Genomic DNA, 17,329 nt, shown 5'->3' on the forward strand with positions numbered 1-17,329 from the left:
CCAGATACTAAGCAGACTAAAGAAAATCTTTCAGCAAACAGTGTTATTGCTATTACTGTTATGCTGTTTTGCAAATATAATTTCTGTGGTTATTTTGCCGTTGCTTTTAGCCAGAAAAGTGATTATTACCCTTAATGAGGTTGTTTGCTCTTCGTCCTCCCACTTACACAGATTTCCTGCATTCTATAGGATTCGAGTCACCAGATTTTCTTCTCTCTCTTGAAGGATATTGGAAGATGAGCTCTTTTGGAACTGTCTGTTGCATCTTTTTCAGTAACTTGTCCTTGGCTATAGAATGCATGCCTCGGCAAATGTTTGACTTTGGAAAAACAGCTGCCATAACATATCCTCTGGTACACCACAAAAACCCAAGGGCATTTGTCCTGGCATGCCACTAAATTGGGCAGCATGAACATTGATCCAAAAACGGTTGCCTAGATCACTAACCAACTCACTGAAGCCAGTGTTTGTTCCTGTGAACCAGGCAGGAAGTTTCATTTTTGGAAAAACTTCTTAAAGCCTTCCTCCTATTTCAGCTGACAGTTCAAATTCTTTGAAGACCCTGCTCCCATGCCCACATGTCTGTTCTTGGCCTGCTGCAATGTTCCAGTGAAGCTCAACGTAAACTGGAGGAACAACATCTCATCTTCCGGTTAGGCACGCTACAGCCTTCCGGTCTCAACATCGAATTCAACAACTTCAGATGATCAGCTCTACCCCACCTCAACCCATTTGTTTTCATCCCATTTCATTTTAACTGTCTTTTACCATTTCTTTCTGTTCCTTAACCTTTCTCCTCTTTGCTTCGCCCTTCCCCTCCCCCCACATCTACAGTTCATCCTCTGATGTTAGTTTCTCTGCTGTTTGGCCTTTCACACCTTTTATTCTCTCTGGGGACTGCCATTAGCGCTCTTTCCCCTTGGTTTCTGTGGCCATTCTGTGGCTATGACTCATCTTTCATTCTCACTCCACAGTATAAATATTTCCCACTTTCTCGGTTAGCTTTGACAAAGAGGCATTGGACTCGAAACGTTATCTCTTTTCTCTCCCTACAGATGCTGCCAGACCTGCTGAGATTTTCCAGCATTTTCTCTTTCGTTTCAAATTCTTTGGGTGGCCTGACCCGGTGTTCTCCAGGGCCTCCGCGATTCTCTGCCTCCAATGGGCCGATTCCCGATGCGAGGTTCACTTGTGCTTTTTTAAAAATCGTGAAACCAGCGTCATGGCTACTGAGGAAGAGAGAAGGGGGGTACGGAAAGTGTCCAACATCACCGTAGTTTGCTGACAGTTGTGCCGCTGAAGGAAGATCTGGCCCCTTATTGCTCAGAGGATTGTGCACAGCGAGTCCAAGTCTGAATTTCTAATATGAAGGGGGCAGTGGCTATGATACTGGATGAGTAATCCAAAAGCTAAAACCAACAATCTGTGAACATGAGTTCTGCTCTCACCATGCTCTTCTGAGAAGTTAAATTTATATGTTTTATTGTAAAACTGAATGAAAAGAAATCTAGTTCAAGGAAGTTGAACACAAATGTATTCTTGGTGACCATTGCTCCTTTGAGCAACCACAAGAGTTGGAAAAGGTACCTTTATCTGAATGTTTATAGAGAAGTTAAGGTTTTTAGATTTATCCATTCAAGGTAAGTAGTATAAATTACCCTTTCTCTGCAGCAAACAATGCAGGCAAATTGTTGGGATGATATTGCAGTAAACTTCTACTGTATGTTGGTTCCCCTTGTAATGTCTGTATGTTTACATTTATGTATATGTTCCCGGTAAGTATGTCAGCCTTAAAAAAAACATATTTAAGAGGAATGCACTGAAAAATTAATGTAACTTAAAAAAATATGTGCAGAAAGAAAAACAACTGAATGATTAAATTATTACAGATGTTTAATGGCTCACTGAACTTTTGCCTTCCTGGTGGTTTCTGCTTTGCAGGTCCTCGCCACAATTGGTTGAAGGATTTTATTCTCGCTATTTCTATGGTGGTTGGAATTGGTGGCTGTTGGTTTGCATACACACAAAACAGAAGTTCAAAAGAACATGTTGCAAAGATGATGAAAGAACTGGACAGTCTGCACAGAGCTGAGGAAAGCCTGATGGAATTTCAAGCGAGGTGAGATTAGAGCTAAAGTGGGAATAAAATTTTGGCCAGATATTCAAAGTTTACTTCCCAAAGATAAGTAGAAATGACTGGAGTATGTCCTTCCAGAGAGAGCTGCGACCTTCCCTATCACAGATTAAACCTTTTAAGGTGCAAGACTTGAGATGTAATGTGTTCCTTTATTTCTCTGACTTGTGAATAACTAAATGTTCACATTTCCATGTCCTTTCTACCATGGCAGTTTAAAGCTATGCTAGGTTATGTCAGGTGATTTTATTTTTAAAATTCAGGTTTGCAGTGGTTATCTAACCACTTGCTATGGTTATCTAACCCCTTCCACAAACATTCAATCCCTCCACCACCGATGAACAGTGGCAGCCATGTGTACCATCGACAAGATGCACTGCAGTAACTCACCAAGGTTCCCCTGGCAGCACCATCCAAACCCACGACCACTACCATCTAAAAGTACAAGAGCAGCAGATTCCTGGGAACCACACCACCTGGAGGTTCCCCTCCAAGTCACGCACCACGCTGACTTGGAAACATATCACAGTTCCTTCACTGTCGCTGGGTCAGTATCCTGGAACTCTCTCCCTAACAGCAATGTGGGTATACGACACCTCGGAGACTGCAGCGGTTCAAGAAGGGGGCTCACCAACACCTAATGAAGGGCAACTAAGAATGGGCAATAAATGCTGGCCTAACCAGAGATGCCCACAGCCTGTAAATGAATTTTTAAAAAGGTGGCACATTTTTGAGCAATATGCTAAATCCAGTTTATCCAGAGGTGTTGAACGACATGTAGTAGCTAAGCTAAGAAAACATTGAACTCTCATATACAACAGCTAACTCCAGAAATAAGCAGGTGTACCCTGCAATTATATTAAAATGTTTTAAATGGATGCTGAAAAAATAGTGTTTGATTCCCAGTTCGAAGCCCCCATTTCCAATTATGTTCTTCCTACATCATTTTACGCTGGAAGTGCAACTTCTCTTTATCCTTAGAAAATAGGCGACAGTTTTAGTTAGAGGATCTGGATCGGCGGAGGCTTGGAGGGCCGAAGGGCCTGTTCCTGTGCTGTAATGTTCTTTGTTCTTTGTCCAAATTAAACCAATCTTCAGGCAACCCGCAGACAATATCCTTTTCCCATTGTTGTATTTATGGCAACATTGCATTAGTCATTATGAATAAAGTCAGCACTTGAACCAGCTCAGTTCATGATCTCCACTTGTCACTATTGCACGCTTCATGAACAGTCGGACAGCTCAAGGGATGGACTATTTGTAGGTGGCAGCAATTGTGAATAGGCAACATTCTATTGTTTTTTTTTCTTATTTCCCTCACCCTAATGAAGGCTTCAAAAAGCTCAAGAAGAAAATCGAACAGTGGAAGTGGAGAAGCAAAATTTAGAACAAAAAATGAAAACCGAAATAAATGATGCCAAGCGGGAGGCACAGCGCCTGAGGGAGCTACGAGAGGGTTCAGAGACTGAACTCAGCCGGCTGAAATATGCAGAAGAGGAGCTTGTACAGGTACAAACATTTTCTTATTATAAAAGCTGATGTAAATTAAAAAACTGAGGCAAATGAAATCCAGCCATATTTACTGAGGTATTCTACAACAGTATGGTGTAAATTCACTGCAGCATGGGTCCTTTGCATTACTAGAAAGTTTCTGCTAAAATAACAAATTGTGTTGGTATTGTTGTGCTGGAAATTGGTATCAACCTTGGGTCAGCGGTAGCACACTCATCCCTGAGCCAAGAGCTCCAGGCATTCCAGCACCACCCCACAAGATCAGGGTGGACACTTGTTTTCATTTAGTATTGAGGGAGTAAAATTGCTTTGGGACATCTTGAGGTTGGTGAAAATACAAGTCTTTCATTTTTTTTCTATTATGTTTATTGTTTTGCTGTTCAAAAACCGCCTTGACTCCTTTAAAACTGAAGCAGAAAGCAAATTCGACAATTTACAGGGGGTTTCCAAAACGCAAAACACAATTTCTTCCAAAATATCACAGTTCTTCATTTTTTCACTTTACATATCCATTGCTCCAGTTGGAAATACTAATCTTCAGGTGTGGGAGGTTAAAATTTGACAGGAAGCGAATAGAATCAATTTCATTCATAGTAAAACCTTTTTACCCTGCAAGAAGGAACAAATTCAGTCATTTACCCATAAGCATAATTTTTCATGCTTGGGAACAAGAAGCCATTTAGCCCGTTGAACCTGTACCACCATTCAGTGAGAGCATGGCTGACCTATGGCCTAACTCCATATCTTCACCATTGTCTTAGATCCTTTAATACTTTCAGATTTAAAAAAAAATCAACCTCTGTTTTAAAATTAACAATTGGATCTTTTTTTATATAAATTTAGAGTGCACGGTGGCGCAGTGGTTAGCACTGCAGTCCCACGGCGCTGAGGTCTAAGGTTCAATCCTGGCTCTGTGACAATGCCCGTGTGGAGGTTGCACATTCTCCCCGTGTTTGCGTGGGTTTCGCCTCCACAACCCAAAGATGTGCAGGCTAGGTGGATTGGCCATGCTAAAGTGCCCCTAATTGGGAAAAATGAATTGGGTATTCTAAATTTATAAGAAAAAAAATAAAAAAATTTAGAGTGCCCAATTTGTTTTTTCCAATTAAGGAGCAATTTAGCATGATCAGTTCACCTACCCTGCACATCTTTGGGTTGTGGGGCGAAACCCACACAAACACAGGAAGAATGTCAAACTCCACAAGGACAGTGACCCAGAGCCGGGATCGAACCTGGGACCTCAGCGCTGTGAGACAGCAGTGCTAGCGACTGTGCTGCCCAAATTAACAATTGATCTAGCATCAGTTGCTATTTTTGGAAGAACATTCCAAACTTCTACCATCATGTGCATGAAGAAATATTTCCCAGACTTTCTAGTGAGCAAACGTAGGTTCTCCCAATCTTCCTTACCTGCACCCTTTATATCTATTCTACAACGGGCCACTAATGTGCTCCACCAAAATACTGCTCAGGTATTGCAGGTGAATATTAGCCTGTTGGTAGGATTTTCTTTGCTACATGATTGGCAGCATCTTGTTTTCGGTGTTGTTCGTGGGCTGACACGTAATTATGAACCACTTTCCCAGCATTAGTCCCAAGTGGCGTTATGCCAAGTACTCAATTCAAACTGTATTTTGAAGCCTGTGCTCTGGATCGTATAAGCTGCCTAGGGAAAGACAAGTCACCCCACCCCCCATCCCGAACCCCAGGCAAGCAAAAATAAGCTAAAAATATTGTCATCTGTGACTGAAAAGATAATAGTACTCACTCTGAGCCCCTCTATATTGCTACACAGGGCAAAGGTTTGAATGCCTGTTTGATTTCTTATTTCTATTAAGCTCCATGTGCAATTCAGTCTGTGTCAGACAACTGTGAAGCATTGATTATACATAAACTGAAGGCCTAATTATAAATTACCACAGAGTGATAAGTCAATTGGATAACTCCATTTCCAGTCGCAGAAACCTAATTCATAATATAGTGGTCAAAGATAGATAAAATTGATGGAGATCTTTCTGGCAATGCACTGTGCTCAGAGGACACTCTTGGAATTCATCCAGCAATGTCATCCAAATTACTTAACCTTTTAGCGAAGATTTGTTTTTATATAAAATTTCACAGCGCATTTGCCGAACTGGTTGAAGCCAATGTTTATATTCCAATCCGGCCTCTTCCCACTCTAATTCCCACGTTGTGCCTTTATTCTCTTCGCCCTCGTGTGCATCTGACCTCCTGTTAAATGTGTCAATATTGTCTGTTGAACCGCACCACATCGCTGCAAGTTTCACATTTTTCCCTCTCTCAAAAGCAATTCCAGTTACATTCTTTGTTTGGTTTCTTTTGTTCGAGGCTGTCTTATATTTATGCCCCCTTCTGGATTCACCAAGAGATGGAAACAGTTTATCCCCGTCCACCTTTTGCAATGCCTTCAAAATTGTATAAGCACATTCTCAGTGCTGAAGAACTGTCAATAGTAGTTCACCTAGAACCTTCACCTGATTTTTAAAAAATTTAACCTTGCCTTTAATTATTTACGCATCTTTATTCCAAGATCTCTTTTGCTTCTCCACCCTGCTTGGTTTCTTCCCTTCTAAGAAATCATTTGATGCCTCATTCCTCTCACCAAAATCAACCATGCCACACTTTGCTCTAATCAGGTTTTTGTGCTCACTCTGCAAGCCTTTTTATGCTTTCCTGTATTTTGTTGCAGCTTTTTAATATCTACCGGATTTTAACACATGCCTGCTCTTCCTGTCAATTTTTTCCATTAAAAATTCTTATTCTGTGTTTTTAGCTGAAACCGCTTATGGACTGTAGGAGCAGGGTCCTCTTGTGTCTGTTCCGCTGATGGTTAATCTGTGTCTTAACTCCATTTTTGCACCTTTGCTCCCTCTAGGGGACTACTTACCGCCGCGGCCGGCCCGTGAACACCGACCCCATGTTGGGTCGGGGCTGGCGCGCGTAAGAAGTTCCCCGCGCATGCGCAGGATGGCGTGGCCCAACTGCGCATGCGCAGGATTGAGCGGCCCCAACGGCGCATGCGCAGGACCCAGGGCGCCGTGTCTTTTACGCGGCGCCGGGTCTCCGACGCTGCGCCGAGGCCCCGCCCCTGCAAATTACGCCACACCCCTGCCAGCCCCAGGGAGGCCCCAGAATAGGGGTCTGGGAACGGGCGCCGACGCCGGAGCAGAGCACTCCAGTTTTTACTCCAGCATTGGCACTTAGACTCCCGTTGGGAGAATCCCGCCCTATATAACCGGAAATTCAGCTGTTACAGTAACACAAAGGGAAAAATATTTAAACTTTAGTTGGCAGATCTTTGATCAGCAAGGGAGTCTAGGGTTATGGGAGGCTGTGCAGGAAAATGTAGTTAAGGCCACAGTCAGATCAGCTAGGATTATACTGAATGGCAGTGCAGGCTTGAGGAGATGAATGGCCTACTCCTGCTCCTATTTGTTCTGCTCTTAGTAATCTTGCTACATATCTGTGCTCCTCCAATGTGGGTGACTCACTGCCTTTTGAAATGGTCCGGCAAGGCAGTCAATTAAAAGGCGATTAGAGATGGAGAACAAATGTTTGCCTTGCCAGTGAGTCCCACATCCCATGAAAGAATTTCTTTAAAATGTCAAGTTGGCAACACGCTTTGAATTTGCCTTTCACACAGTTCCCACCTTCACATTCATCACACCGAGTTGGTGTGAAAGATGTCACCTTAAAAAACCTGCTCAGCTACTAGAAAACTGCATAAAATCAGAAATGCGGACTTATGTTATGAAAACGGCAACCTTCTAATAGCTCGGTGCAATTCGACCCTTTTCCTGCACCTTTGAAACTAGCTGGCATCTGGAATGGAGGTGGGAATTCAGGAATTGGGTCCCGTCTGCCATTTTTAAAGCCCGCCAAACACAATTCGGCCCCACATCAGCAAGAGCAAATCAAAAGAGCAGTCCAAAGATGTGCAGGTTAGGTGGATTGGCCATGCCAACATTGCCCCTTAGTGTCCAAAGATGTGCAGTTTAGGTGGGATTATGGGATTACGGGGATAGGGCGGGGGAGTGGACCTAGGTAGGGTGCTCTTTCAGAGGATTGGTGCAGGCACGATTATTCAAATGGCCTCCTGCACTGTAAGAATTCTATGGTCCAAAGTATCTTAACTCCGTGAAAAGATGCAGGGTGAGAACTAGCCACCCTATCAATGAGGTATATAAAGGATATTTATACTTGCAAATAGAGGAGATAGGTGCACTAAACGTGTACTGAAATTTCTACAAAGTTCACAATGTGGGTTAAATTCACTGATTTTTTAAAAATTCTGTCCTCCCAGCAGGGAGTTCAAGCTTTAGTATTTTTCTGACTTTATAGTTGGCTTTTCTTCTTGAACCAATGCTGACCATCTGATAAATGTGCTCCCACAATGCTCTTGGGTAGGATTCCGACCCAGTGGCAATGGAGGAACAGCAATATATGTTACTGAATTTATCCTCCAATATAAATTTATTTGATCAAATGTAATGAGCTATATAATTTTGAAATATACTAGATATTGAGACTCTGGTCAAAAAGAAGAAGGAGGCATATGACGTACATAAACAACTGGGATCAAGTGGATCCCTTGAAGAGTATAGAGATTGTCGAAATCAGGAGGGCAAAAAGGGGACATGAAATTGCTTTGGCAAATAATGCAAAGGAGAATCCAAAGAACTTCTACCGATACATAAAGGGAAAAAGAGTAACTAGGGACAGAGTAGGGCCTCTTAAGGATCAACAAGGACATCTATGTGCAGAGCCACAAGAGTTGGGTGAGATCCTGAATGAATATTTCTCATCGGTATTCACGGTGGAGAAAGGCATGGATGTTAGGAAACTAAGGGAAATAAATAGTGATGTCTTGAGAAGTGTGCATATTACAGAGGAGGAGGTGCTGGAAGTCTTAAAGCGCATCAAGGTAGATAAATCCCCGGGACCTGATGAAATGTATCCCAGGATGTTGTGGGAGGCTAGGGAGGAAATTGCGGGTCCCCTAACAGAGATATTTGAATCATCGGCAGCCACAGGTGAGGTGCCTGAAGATTGGAGAGTAGCGAATGTTGTGCCCTTGTTTAAGAAGGGAAAAGCCTGGGAACTACAGACCGGTGAGCCTAACGTCTGTAGTAGGTAAGTTGCTGGAAGGTATTCTGAGAGACAGGATCTACAAGCATTTAGAGAGGCAAGGACTGATTCGGGGCAGTCAGCATGGCTTTGTGCGTGGAAAATCATGTCTCACAAATTTGATTGAGTTTTTTGAGGGGGTGACCAAGAAGGTAGATGAGGGCAGTGCAGTAGACGTTGTCTACATGGACTTTAGCAAAGCCTTTGACAAGGTACCGCATGGTAGGTTGTTGCAGAAGGTTAAAGCTCACCGGATCCAGGGTGAGGTTGCCAATTGGATTCAAAATTGGCTGGACGACAGAAGACAGAAGGTGGTTGTAGAGGGTTGTTTTTCAAACTGGAGGCCTGTGACCAGTGGTGTGCCTCAGGGATCGGTGCTGGGTCCACTGTTATTTGTGATTTATATTAATGATTTGGATGAGAATTTAGGAGGCATGGTTAGTAAGTTTGCAGATGACACCAAGATTGGTGGCACAGTGGATAGTGAAGAAGGTTATCTAGGATTGCAACGGGATCTTAATCAATTAGGCCAGTGGGCCGACGAATGGCAGATGGAGTTTAATTTAGGTAAATGTGAGGTGATGCATTTTGGCAGATCGAATCAGGCCAGGACCTACTCAGTTAATGGTATGGCGTTGGGGAGAGTTATAGAACAAAGAGATCTAGGAGTACAGGTTCATAGCTCCTTGAAGGTGGAGTCGCAGGTGGACAGGGTGGTGAAGAAGGCATTCGGCATGCTTGGTTTCATTGGTCAGAACATTGAATACAGGAGTTGGGACGTATTGTTGAAGTTGTACAAGACATTGGTACGGCCACACTTGGAATACTGTGTGCAGTTCTGGTCACCCTATTATAGAAAGGATATTATTAAACTAGAAAGAGTGCAGAAAAGATTTACTAGGATGTTACCGGGACTTGATGGTTCGAGTTATCAGGAGAGGCTGGATAGACTGGGACTTTTTTCCCTGGAGAGTAGGAGGCTTAGGGGTGATCTTATAGAGGTCTATAAAATAATGAGGGGCATAGATAAGGTAGATAGTCAACATCTTTTCCCAAAGGTAGGGGAGTCTAAAACTAGAGGGCATAGGTTTAAGGTGAGAGGGGAGAGATTCAGAAGGGCCCAGAGGGGCAATTTCTTCACTCAGAGGGTAGTGAGTGTCTGGAATGGGCTGCCAGAGGTAGTAGTAGAGGCGGGTACAATTGTGTTTTTTTAAAAGCATTTAGATAGTTACATGGGTAAGATGGGTATAGAGGGTTATGGGCCAAGTGCGGGCAACTGGGACTAGCTTAATGGTAAAAACTGGGTGGCATGGACTGGTTGGGCCAAAGGGCCTGTTTCCATGCTGTAAACTTGTATGATTCTACCTATGTAGTATTCTGTAACTATTGGGAGAGTGGAATGATTAAGAAGAAATGAATAGAATGTGTGAATACCAAGAGGTTGTATTAACGTAAGAGGGATTTCATTAAAGCAAATATAAATTGCAATGCCCAAGTTGCGTGGAGCCAGAACTGGTAATGTGACGTTCTGTTGTTCAGTGTATTAGGACCATTAATAGAGGGAGTTCTCGTCTCGATCTAATAATAATAATCTTTATTATTGTCACAAGTAGGCTTGCATTAACACTGCAATGACGTTACTGTGAAAAGCCCCTAGTCACCACACTCCGCGTCTGTTCGGGTACACAGAGGGAATATTCAGAATGTCCAATTACCTAACAAGCACATCTTTTGAGACTCGTGGGAGGAAACCCAGAGCACCCGGAGGAAATCTACGCAGACACGGGGAGAATGTGTAGACTCTGCACAGTCAGTGACCCTAGCCAGTAATGGAACCCTGGTCCCTGAGGCTGTGAAGCAACTGTGCTAACCACTGTGCTACCGCGCTACCTGTGTGTTGTAGTAAATGACCTGATAACATCCTGATGGCATGTAGAACATGGAAGGTGTTATACTCTAGATAGTGACATCAACTTGATTAACTTGGGCAGCATGGTAGCACAAGTGGACAGCACTGTGGCTTCACAGCGCCAGGGTTCCAGGTTCAATTACCTGCTGGGTTACTATCTGCGGAGTCTTCAGGCTCTCCCTGTGTCTGCGGGGGTTTCCTCCAGGTGCTTCGGTTTCCTCCCACAGTCCAAAGACGTGCAGGTTAGGTGGATTGGCCATGATAAATTGCCCTTAGTGTCCAAAAAGGTTAGGAGGGGTTATTGGGTTACGGGGATAGGGTGGAAGTGAGGGCTTAAGTGGGTCGGTGCAGACTCAATGGGCCGAATGGCCTCCTTCTGCACTGTATGTTCTAACTTCCAGATACCTATGGAATTTAGCTCAGCCCACAACCAGCACCCAGGGACATAATTTTAAACAGGCAAACTCCAAACTTATTGGGGGGGGGGGGGGGGGGGGCAAAGAGGTGAAATATTATGTTAACATCATTCCTGACTGCCCAATCAAAGAAAATGCTCCTCTTCTATTCGCTCTATTTAAAAAAAACTCTGTTATTTTTTAAAACCTCAAGTAAGTGTCCTCTTACCGTCTCTATCTCAGTATCTCCAATTTTCCCTGACAACTATGTTTTCTCATCTTTGGCATAATTTTGCACAATTGACAAGCCATTTTTCATGCATCTCAAACATACAGCATAACTTGGTAGACCGAAAGCAGGAAAAACAGAATCTTAACATCTTCTGTCAGGATTATCAAATTTGGTGAATGGCTAGCAAGAGTGACTCAGGATAAAGCAGTGGAATGTCCAGTGTTACTTATTTTAATAAAATTAGTGCTCTTAATATTACTTAGAAATTTAACCCGTTTTAATGTGTGATTGGTAGGTCCGTATGGCCTTGAAGAACGCGGAGAAGGAGTTGGAAGTTCGCAGTGGCTGGGCACTGCCAGAAACCCTGCAGAAATGGTTGCAGCTCACTCATGAGGTAGAGGTTCAGTACTACAACATTAAGAAACATAGTGCTGAATTACAACTCAATGCTGTTAAAGACGAGGTAAGTGTTTTATTAGGCGTAGCATTTTACTGAAATAAAGACATAAAATGCTGGAAAGAGTCAGCAGGTCACAGACTGTTGCCGACTCTAATGTGTTTCTTCCGTCCCTAGGCAGAGAAGATTAAGAAAAAGCGTAACACTATATTCGGAACATTCCATGTGGCACACAGTTCTTCCCTGGATGAGGTCGATCACAAAATTCTTGGAGCAAAGTAAGATTCTCAATCGCTCACCTTGCTAAACGCCATTTTACTTTTCTGTTCCAATACACAGCCTAGATAGTAGCGATGCTGGGGCTGGTTTAGCACAGTGGGCTAAACAGCTGGCTTGTAGTGCAGAACAAGCAGGAGGATGTGCTGGAAATTTTGAAAAGCATCAGGATAGAGAAGTCCCCTGGGCCTGACGTGATTTACCCAAAGTTACCACGGGAAGCGAGGGAGGAGATTGTTGTGCCGTTGGCGATGATCTTTGCATCCTCACTCTCCACTGGAGTAGTACCGGATGATTGGAGGGAGGCGAATGTTATTCCCCTATTCAAGAAAGGGAATAGGGAAATCCCTGGGAATTATAGACCCATCGGTTTTACGTCTGTGGTGATCAAAATATTGGAAATGATGCTGAGAGATAGGATTTATGATTATTTGGAAAAACATAGTTTGCTTAAAGATAGTCAGCATGACTTTGTGAGGGGCAGGTCATGCCTCTCAAGCTTCATGGAATTCTTTGAGGATGTGACGAGACACATTGATGAAGGTTGGGCAGTGGATGTGGTGTATATGGATTTCAGTAAGGCATTTGATAAGGTTCCCCATGATAGGCTCATTCAGAAGGTTAGGGGGCATGGGATACAGGGAAATTTGGCTGTCTGGATACAGAATTGGCTGGCCGAAAGAAGACAGCGAGTGGTAGTGGATGGAAAGTATTCCGCCTGGAGGTCGGTGACCAGTGGTGTCCCGCAAGGATCTGTTCTGGGACCTCTGCTCTTCGTGGTTTTTATAAATGACTTGGATGAGGAAGTGGAAGGGTGGGTTAGTAAGTTTGCCGATGACACAAAGGTTGGTGGAGTTGTAGATAGTGTTGAGGGTTGTTGCAGGTTACAACAGGACATTGACAGGATGCAGAGCTGGGCTGAGAAGTGGCAGATGGAGTTCAATCTTGATAAATGTGAAATGATTAATTTTGGAAGGTCGAATTTGAATGTTGAATACAGGGTTAAAGGCAGGATTCTTGGAAGTGTGGAGGAACAGAGTGATCTTGGGGTCCACGTACATAGATCCCTCAAAGTTGCCACCCAGGTTGATAGGGTTGTTAAGAAGGCGTATGGTGTGTTGGCTTTCATTAACAGGGGGATTGAGTTTAAGAGCTTCAAGGTTTTGCTGCAGCTTTATAAAACTCTAGTTCGACCACACTTGGAATATTGTGTCCAGTTCTGGTCGCCTCATTATAGGATGTGGATGCTTTGGAGAGGGTACAGAGGAGATTTACCAGGATGCTGCCTGGACTGCAGGGCATGTCTTATGAAGAAAAGTTGAGGGAGCTAGGGCTTTTCTCACTGGAGCGAAGAAGGCAGAGAGGTGACTTGATAGAGGTGTACAAGGTGATGAGAGGCATGGATAGAGTGGATAGCCAGAGACTTATCCCTAGGGTGGAAATGGCTGTCACAAGGGGACATAATTTTAAGGTGATTGGAGGAAGGTATAGGGGAGATGTCAGAGGTAGGTTCTTTACACAGAGAGTGGTGGGTGTGTGGAATGCACTGCCAGCAGAGGTGGTGGAGTCAGAGTCATTAGGGACATTTAAGCGACTCTTATACAGGTACATGGACAGCAGTAAATTGAAGGGGTGTAGGTTAGGTTGACCTTAGATTAGGATAAATGGTTGGCACAACATCGTGGGCTGAAGGGCCTGTACTGTGCTGTAATGTTCTATGTTCTAACGAGGCCAGCAGCGCGAGTTCAATTCCTGTACCGGCCTCCCCGAACAGGCGCCGGAATGTGGCGACTAGGGGCTTTTCACAGTAACTTCATTGAAGCCTACTTGTGACAATAAGTGATTATTATTATGCCATTCATCATGCTGAAAGTATTCCATGTATTAGAGATTGTACATGTGTTAAGCGTGTGCGACAGTATTGTAATTTTCTGGAATAGTCACAAAATGCATCTGAAACTTCTGTAAGTAAACCTGGTTAGTTATGTTAGCAAAAGGGAAAAGGTAAGAAGGTTATAAACCAGAGCAGGAGGGTAGCCAAAATCTGTGCTTCACCAAGCAATGTGTCAGATGCAGGTGGTGGAGCTCCTTTGGCCTCACTGAAAAGTATTGAAGGATGAGGCTTCACATCACCAAGATCATAGATGAATTTTACGATCTTTTGGAAAGCGATCTATTGCGAAGTACCAACAACAGTTTTAAGCTGTCAATTTTGGTTAGAAGAAATACTAATTTAATGGGAGAAAGCAGAGCGATTTGAGGGTGCATTTAAGAGTTGAGGATTTTAAAAAAAAATTCTGAATAATGGGTTTTATGGCAAGAGATATAGAATATAGGTCCAGATAGGATGGCACATTTATATAGTCTGCAATTGCCCTGTTTAAAAGGGATAGAGCGTTCTTTTGCTTCAGTAGCAATCCAGGGAGCCAGGTCGAAAGATCTGTGGACTTTGGGGGCATCCTGGACTTCGCACAACTGCAGGAGTTATCAACTGAACACGTGTTGATTCGAGCTCCCTGGGACCAGCTTGCATCCTTCAATTAAAAGAAAAGGGTTCCACATTGGTCTGCCACACAGGAAATGTATCCTCCAGGTGTGCGCTCAGTTCCCAGGGAACCCTTGTGGTGCATACATTATTTGCGATACATACATTATTTGCCAGTCCCAGATGCCACAGCTATTCAAGGCCATTGAACTCGCAGACGGATTCTACGCGACAGGGGCCATATCTCCCAAGACCCAGCTGATGGCATCAGTCAGAAATGCTTGAACTCCAGCTGAGGAGCATTTTAATGCATCTCATGGTTCCACAAGAACTGCTTTAGAGTAGAACGTCGGATTGTTTTTAAAAATACGCTTTCACTGCCTGGGCCACTCTGGTGGAGCTCTCTAACATTCATCTCAAAGGACTGCGAGGATTATAATCACCTGCTGCTTGTTGCATGGACTCTTGAGGCAGGAGGGGTATGCCTTGACAACCATGTGCATAAAGGAGGTACTGTCCTCATACGACCAGGTGGATGGATTACAGCCTGGCTATTGCTGCACCAGATGGTAGGGCTGTGGAGAGACACACACACAGGTCTGTGAGTCACTCATTCTCAACAGGTTCCAGCAGGCATGATATCTTTGATAACCTATCAACTCTAGGTCCTACACCCAAGAGACCTCTGCTTCTCCCCCTGACAGCAACTCACCAACATGCTGCCAACAAGTAAGCAGATCCGAGCGCATATCCAGCAGCCACTGACTGATTTGCTGAACCAGGCTCTCACCTACCTCTGCAAACAGGAGGCCAAGCACTCACCCACCAGAGACATGGCAAACCCATGACCTGGATTAAGTACCCCAGTGTCTGCACATGTCTACACAATGCCTTTGGAAGCACTGCCAAATGTTCTCTGTCTGTAGCTGCATTTCCAGTAGGTTTTGAGTGGCAGTCATTAGCCTGGGGCTTAGCATGGCCTGGCTTCCAACTGTTAAGGTCCTCGACTGTCAGAGCTTCCATCAGCTGCTCGGGCGTGGCTGTGATGTGCTCACCAGATTGTAATCTCAATTCTAACTGCAATGGCATACCAACTGAGGTGAACGTTATCTACGCTGGTGGACAGTGCGGTGAACAGTGTTCATCCTCTTAAGGCTTCAACGCTCTTCTCTCAGACGTTGACTGCGGGGGTCACAGACGATGGAAGAGGCCATCCCTCCAGAATGCGAGGACCTTCTTTGGAGAACAGAATTAGGTTCACATTATTCAATGTTCCCTCTTCCCATTTCCCTCTGATGCATATCTTCTTTCTGCCTAGTGTTCAACACAAGACTTGAAGCCCCCTCATTCTCTTTTCTCTGCTTTCCTGATTGGCAGTCCATGATTGATTGACCTCCCCCTTGCCCTCTTGCCTATTCCACTGCCTCCATCTCTGCATGTGAATGCCCTTATGGCGGGTACTCCTCCACCTGTCTTTGCCTGTCATGTGCCATTTTCTCCTGCAGACAGAGGGGTGAATTATTCGCAGCTTGATGGGTTCCCTCACCCCCTTATCATCATGCATCCATCTCTGACAGATAATAAGACCTTGCAGGTAATATGTCCACATCCCACTCTTGTGATGGGAGTTGAGTTTGCAAGTTTCAGTCTGCATATATCTAGGCCTAATGATACATCTACTCCTGTGCCTTACATTGCATTCTACTGTCTTGACGATCCTCCCACCTCCCCTCCCAAGACACATTGCTCTCATCTCATAGCATCTCGCACCATTACTGGGTATCCTGGCCACATGTGTGATGTGCTGCCCAAGTCCAGAGGTTGGTGTGATGATCCTGGGATTCAATGATAGGGAGGAATGCTGAGTTTGGAGGTCTTTGTGTTGACCCTAGGGTTCTGTCTCAGACTCTGCAACACTGACTATGTTGGCTTGTGTGTGTGTGTGTGTATAATGGAGGCCTGTTGGAAAACTGCTTAAAAATGATGCCCAGATCAGCTGACAGTGGGTTTAGCGACTTCCTGCCTGCTCTTGCTACAATTGGTTGGGTCCCACGCCTCCATCTCATTTATTGACTAGCTGGTGTGTAATCGCGGTCGACCAACTGTTCCCACCGCGAGCGGAAGTGCTGTCCAGTTCCGGGTCCTCCGCTGGGACCCATGCTGAGACAACAAAGCTGTGTTCACTATGTCTGATGGGTGTGTGGGCAACCCAAGACACAGACATGGACAAGATTTCATATAAGCAACTAGAAAGAGAGAGAGCAGGACAAAATTGTGAGACGGTGGGGTGGATTTACAGAGTGCAGAGGTTCTCTTTCCCCACCCACAAATCTAAAAGATCAGTGGGAAAGACCACCATGGGGAAGGAGGGCTGTCTCGTCTCATTTAAGCGTTAATAGGCTGGTAGTGTTACTTCTCCCCCTTAGGGACAGGAGGTCCCTCCACTAAGCTGGCTGGCCCTAATTATATGACCAGCAGTTCAGTTGTCCCGACGGGAGTGATGACCACTGCTGGGACTACAGGCAATCCCAAGTGGAGATCATTGCTGGAGGTGGGCATCAAGATAAATGAGGGAGATGGTTTTGGCAGGTTCAAGGTAAGGTGGGGGGAGCGGCTGGTGTGATGGGTGGAGGAGTCTGATCTGCATGAGGGAGTTTCTTCCTACCCCAGATAAAATAGTGGCCTCTTCCTGCCAGAGGTAAAATAACGGCATGGGCAAGATGATGTCCTTAATTAAGGGCCTCAGTAGGCTCAAGGGCAGGCAGACTGCCAGTCGCTTCCTCCATCCCCTATAAAAATTTCATACGGGTTGGGTTGGGCTGGTCGGCGGCTGGAAGGCCA

The 17,329-nt window shown here is 44.5% G+C and overlaps 1 protein-coding gene across 2 annotated transcripts in view; it reads left to right on the plus strand.

Moving 5' to 3' along the window:
• stim2b (stromal interaction molecule 2b) overlaps positions 1–17,329 on the plus strand; it is a 212,473-nt gene that overhangs the window by 178,763 nt on the left and 16,381 nt on the right. For both annotated transcript variants that reach the window (XM_072496536.1, XM_072496537.1), the window contains 4 exons: positions 1,942–2,119; positions 3,466–3,643; positions 11,626–11,793; positions 11,905–12,005. In XM_072496536.1, the coding sequence (XP_072352637.1) occupies positions 1,942–2,119; positions 3,466–3,643; positions 11,626–11,793; positions 11,905–12,005 (625 nt within the window). The remainder of the gene's footprint in view (positions 1–1,941; positions 2,120–3,465; positions 3,644–11,625; positions 11,794–11,904; positions 12,006–17,329) is intronic.

The sequence above is a fragment of the Scyliorhinus torazame genome, chromosome 3 (genome assembly GCF_047496885.1).
Source record: "Scyliorhinus torazame isolate Kashiwa2021f chromosome 3, sScyTor2.1, whole genome shotgun sequence".
NCBI classification, from domain to species: Eukaryota; Metazoa; Chordata; class Chondrichthyes; order Carcharhiniformes; family Scyliorhinidae; genus Scyliorhinus; species Scyliorhinus torazame.